Raw genomic sequence first — 5695 nt, 5'->3', positions numbered from 1 at the left:
GCCGCAAAGGGTTTTTATGGTTTAAGGTTTAATCATTATGTCAGGAATCAATGCAAACACTCGTTTTCACGACGTGCATGCATGGGGGGGGGGGGGAAAGATCCGCCGACTCAAGATAATTCCGTTGAACATGCACCTCATCGAGTTCTCACAAGTGACCGAGTTTCGAATCGGGGACCCCCCGCCCCACCATGCAGTCTTTGAATAAGCTATGGGGGTCCTCGAATAAGTGGGCTCTGTTTTGGAGAAGACAAAAAATATGCTGAAACAAATCGTGTCTCATTATTGGTCCTCTTCGTGTGCACACAATCTTTTCAACGGGTTCTATCTATCGGCCAAATAGGGGCGAGGTATAAGGCTACGTCCTTGAAAATATTTGACAGTTGAGGGTCCGTTTTTCAGTCCACACCTCCAACTTAATTATACTGCATGTGGTTCAATTCAATGATACTGTAAACATTTAAAATCTGCACGCTGTCGCCATGCATGTGGACATTGAGTTCCCCCCCCCCCTTTTTTTAATCAAACGAGAGAGAGAGAGAGAGAGAGAGAGAGAGAGAGAGAGAGAGAGAGAGAGAGAGAGAGAGAGAGAGAGAGAGAGAGAGAGAGAGAGAGAGTGTCATATAGCCTATAAATGGACACAAATTAATTATTCCTTCAAATTGTAATTAATCACCTGACATGAAAGTGTTTTGCGGGGAAATAAGTCGAAAACGAAACGAAAATAGCGACATTTCACTTATACATGCGAAGTTGTGCTGCCTTGTATGGATGGATCTGAAACGATGCACGCATGCAGAGGCGGAAAGGTCAACAATTAATTGTGGAAAAGTTGTAATTACAAATAAGTCTGGTCGACCTTTACGACACTTTGACACAGGATTCGGAGCTCATATATATTCTCCATGTCGTAACCAATTAACTTTTTGGGGGACCCACCTCCAATTATCTATATGACCATATAAGTTAAAGGCCTTATATGTTAATTATAGGTATTGGCTCGCATTATATAGGCTATACTCAACATTTAGAGAACTGCACGTAAAAAGATCTAGAAGACAATTCAATATGGTTTCATTGATTTACTTTTTTTATTTCATTGATGTGGTATTATTAACAACACAGGACATGTTACATTATATAGAAAAAATATATATAGGCATTAGGTAGTAATGGTTCCTGCATGTGCTACTATATAGTCAGTTATTAGCTTGTTGAAAACAGTTGTTTTTATATATATATGACAATAATAGGCAACTATTTGAACTATATAAACACAACTGAACTATATATTTATAGCATTAATATAACTCTCACGGTGTAGCGGTGGATTCGGAAACGGGAGGAGGAATGATATATATATATATATATATAATCCCTCGCCTGTATACTCATCTCGTCATGTCTCTGAAAAAGCCTCTGTCCGTGTTGCACTCTTTGATGGTGACGGTCAGGCAGTTGGCCGTCACGTCGGTAACCGTCACTTTGTCCACGTTCAGAAGACACGGGGCCCAGGGCGAGGAGGAGGAGGAGGAGGTCTCCCCCTTACTATTGGCACCGCCGGGCGGAGGGGCTCCTGCCGCGGCCTGCCGCCTCTGCTGCTGCCGCTGCTGTGTCAAATCCAGCATCCTGGATCCATGAGCACTTCTAGGCCGATAATGATGGCTCTCCGCGGCCAAGCGCTTGAGCTTGTTGTTGTGTCGGGGAATGAACGCGCCTGCACCACCATGGCTCATCATGTGCACAGTCCTCATGTGGTTTCCTCCTCCGTGCATGTGGTGTAGGTGCCGGACAGCCTTCATGCGGCGCAGGTGTCCACCACCAACGTCCGGGATTAACAGCGGCAGGCGGCGATCCGTCCTCCCCTCTCCGCGGTGCCCGCCGCCGCCGCCCAAGCCCAAGGACTTTGGCGTGATGGTGGTTTCCTCCTGGAACCTCCGGGTCAGCTGGATGAGGCTGATGTTGTCAGACGGGTTGAAATCATGCCGCGGCGGCGCCTGCCTGTTGTTCGACGCGTCGTGTGGTGATGCTGATGATGTTGTTGATCCTTCATCGACTCCCAGCCGGCTCCGCTTGTTGGGGACACCGACAGGGGGGAGGTCCGTGCAGGGCGTGCGCGCCGGCTGCTGCTGCATGAGGCCCCCCGAGTTGAGCTTGGGTTTGCGGCCTCTCTTCTTGGGCACTCGGGTGAAATCTTGACCTGTGCGAACACATGTGGTGGAAAGCAACCCCATAAGGCCAAAAGCATGCTATAGGCCTATTTCTACTTGATTATTTCCAATGTCCAATAGCCATATTGTTCTATACATCTTTGATCCAAATATTGTAGCCTATACGTTTACTCCAGTAGCCTAGCTGTTATTAGGCCTATAGTTAGATAGAGTATTAGCCTATTAAAAAACATATAGGCCTATTATGCACTTCAGCCCAATATACATTTCTACAAGCTCACAATGCGTTGCGATGAGATTTTACTTTTTTTTTCTTTTTTTCTACACATTTCAAACATGTGTAATGGGACATTTCGGCCTAATGAGTGAGTCCATATATACTTTGGGTATAAGGCTACTAATGTTGATGCCAATATACTTTTTGCACATTTACTCAAATACATTTTGAATTCCGGACTTTTAACAGAATATTTCCACATTACAGTATTGATACCTTTGTTTTGTTTACTCAAGTAAAAAAAATATATGAGTAGGAATATAGCTATATAGCCTGCTGCCTACTTTTTCCACCATGACTGCCTGTGAAGGCGGAGGAGGTCAGCGGTGGTGGTGGTGGGGCCGGCCTGGGCGCCCTTCTCTCCGGCTCCGTGGGGTGGTGAGGGTGACCCACGGCCACGGTCTCGCCTCTGTTGATGGCGCTCGGCGGGAAGATGGTCGGCGGCACGGCGCGCAGCCCCTCCCGGGCCCTGGGTGTTATTGTGGGCTCCGGAACCGAGGAAACGTGGTGATGATGAGCCCCCCTCGGAGATTCTCTCCTCAACAACTCCTGTGTCTTACTACTGTTGGCTTTGGCTTTAGCTTTGGCCTGCAGTGCAGAGGACGCATTGCATGCATGTGCACGCAGCCATATATAGAGACACAGAAACAACAATTAGTCAGCCGTTTTGCCCCCCCCCCCCCCCCCCCCCATTCATGTCTTCAATCTGAAGCCTATAAGGCTTAGTTCAGATTGTTGTCATTTAAAACATGTAAAACTGTCATTTAAAAAGGGCCTATATTAGAATAAGACAGCTGGCTGCATGGCAGACTGCACTGAACGCGCTGCAGTGCTTAGATTTTTGTAACGCAACTAAAACATGTAGGCCTATTGCGTCAAAGGGTGGAGGGCCATAGCCCATAATTATGTGAAAGTTAATGCATTTAATGTAAAAGAAAAGGACGAAACATGTACACAAAGGACAGATAATGGGGAAATAGCGATTGTGTATAGCCTACTTTCCTTTTCCAATGCTAAACATTCATTATTTCAATAGGGGAAAATATGTCTGTTATAAAGTTGGTATACGGCTATCCAAGTTCTTTGTGAAAGCATGTGCAGGTGCACGGTGAAAACCATGAGCCAATTCATGTCACTGTGTGGGAGCCTATAATACAAGGGTCCATTTAATCATTAATCACGCACGAGTGTGCGTGCGAGAGTTCACACACACACACACACACACACACACACACACACACACACACACGCACACACGCACACGCACACGCACACACACACACACACACACACACTCATATAGGCCATATAATCTAACGGCTCAGCCACAGATGATTCATCAGTGAGTGATGAATCATCTGTGGCATGAGCCGTTATCACCTCCCCATGCATGTCTTCTGATCAAGTCTGACGCGGATGTGGACGAGTGAACGATTTAAAATAAAGAAAACGCACGCATGGCCTCACTCACTCACTCATTCTCTCACCTTCAACAGAAATGTCTCGGGTTTGGGTCCTCTTTTCTTCGGACCGAAGAGCTCCCGCTCGCGTTCCTGCAACATATATATATAGCATTGGACGAATGAATAAATAAACAAATGCTAAAAAACTATGCCTAATATTAGCACATGATATATGGATGGAGAGAATGCCCTATTTATATAGCCTACAATAATTATGACTGTGCCGTCACCGTGCATGCAGGTGGTGTCGCCGGGTTTGCTAAGGTCCTGTGGGACAGACACAGACACAGACAGACGGACGGACGGACGGACGGAGTCACGGACGGACAGACAGACAGGCCATTACAGTCCAGTCCTCACCTCTCTTGGAAGGCAGCGAAGAGCCGCTCGTCCAGAATGTGCTCCTCTGGCTCCCAGGTGCTGTACCTGCCATGTTGTAAATCACAAAGACAACCTATAAGCTCCTGTAAATCCTGTTATGCCAACATGTTACAGCCCAACACACACACACACACACACGCACACACGCACGCACACACACACACACACACACACACACACACACACAACACACACACACACACACGCACACGCACACGCACACACACACGCACACACACACACACACACACACGCACACACACACACGACGGAAAGGGAACACTTTGATCACATCAGGCTTCGCCTCGGCTCGCTGCAGAGCGGTGGTGGGTGGTGGGTGGTGACAGTGTCAGTGTCAGTAGGCGTGTGTGTGTGTGTGTGTGTGTGTGTGTGTGTGTGTGTGTGTGTGTAGTTGAACTTGCCTTGAACTTAGCCGTTGCTAAAGATCCACATGACCCAGAATAGAATAGGCCCCGCGCTTTATAACTGTCAAGAAAGACGTGCATGAATCGGAAGCACGCTCCGTGTGGGCTGTAGCCTATAGTAGCCTACGACGCACACGACAAGTAGCCTAGTATAGAGCAATTAGATCGATGGATTAAAAAAAAACACTATAGTAATAAAATATGACACTGTCTGACGTGCAGTTGTGCGCAGCGGCCAGACAGTCCTGTGCATATATGTGTTGTCGTCGACGTGCATGTGACTTGACTCTCCTGCTGCTGCTGCCTGTATAGCCATATTATACTCACTTCTGAGACCAGCCCTTCCATTTCACTAGATACTCCCAGCGACCCTGCGAAGCAGAGACACACACACACGTTATTTATTTAGCGACGAAGCTCTTGTTGGCTGTCAGTGTCGCTGCTGCATGAACAAAACAGTCGGGGTTGCGTAACGGGCACGGGCATGCAATGCAGCCCAGCTGAAAACGCAAGCCCCGCGGCTGTACGGTGTGTTGACTGTCTGTGTGTGTGTGTGTGTGTGTGTGTGTGTGCGCGTGTCAGTGGATCGGAAAAGAAGAAAAACGGGGCCGTGCACTAACCCTTCGTATGCGCCGTTTAATGATGGACTCGGCTGCGAAGACGCTCTCGCCGACAGCCGAGAGCTCCATGTTCTAAAATCTGACACCAACCAAAGCCAGCTTCGTTGTTTCGCGGCAATTTTTTTGGGGCGGGCGGGCGGGCGGGGGGGATCGGATCGGATCGGATCGGGGGGGATTGCTTCTAGTCTCTCTGATCTCTCTCTATCTCTCTCTTTCCCCCCCAGAAACAGTGTCCTCTCTCAGTCTCTCTCTTCGGTGTTTTAATTCCGCCCATCCCATAATAATAACACGCAATCTGGCCGCTGAGACGTCATCACGTTCCCTTTTCCTTGTTGCTATGGCACCGTGCAGTCATAGC

At 47.9% G+C, this 5695-nt stretch overlaps 1 protein-coding gene across 1 annotated transcript; it reads right to left on the bottom strand.

The window, feature by feature from the left end:
- Positions 1-1118: 1118 nt before the first annotated feature.
- On the bottom strand, positions 1119-5490 carry LOC308323644 (chromobox protein homolog 8-like). Its single transcript, XM_080775405.1, has 6 exons — positions 5338-5490; positions 5045-5088; positions 4272-4337; positions 3936-4002; positions 2733-3036; positions 1119-2200 (listed from the first exon to the last, which is right to left on the bottom strand). The coding sequence occupies exons 1-6, from the start codon at positions 5404-5406 to the stop codon at positions 1392-1394; spliced, it is 1359 nt and encodes a 452-aa protein (XP_080631531.1). The 5' UTR covers positions 5407-5490; the 3' UTR covers positions 1119-1391.
- Between the last annotated feature and the right edge of the window lie 205 nt (positions 5491-5695).

Source organism: Protomyctophum bolini (assembly GCF_963924005.1).
Source record: "Protomyctophum bolini genome assembly, chromosome: 11".
Classification (NCBI taxonomy): Eukaryota; Metazoa; Chordata; class Actinopteri; order Myctophiformes; family Myctophidae; genus Protomyctophum; species Protomyctophum bolini.
This window is presented reverse-complemented; position numbering and strand designations above follow the sequence as displayed.

What these genes read in the sequence shown, in the direction of transcription:
- LOC308323644 (XM_080775405.1), bottom strand. Translation starts at nt 5,406, where the DNA reads ATGGAGCTCTCGGCTGTCGGCGAGAGCGTCTTCGCAGCCGAGTCCATC. An exon ending in TTAAACGGCGCATACGAAGG is followed by an intron (nt 5,089 to 5,337) that starts GTTAGTGCACGG and finishes TCTGCTTCGCAG; the next exon opens with GGTCGCTGGGAGTATCTAGT. An exon ending in AGGCAGTCATGGTGGAAAAA is followed by an intron (nt 2,201 to 2,732) that starts GTAGGCAGCAGG and finishes GTGTTCGCACAG; the next exon opens with GTCAAGATTTCACCCGAGTG.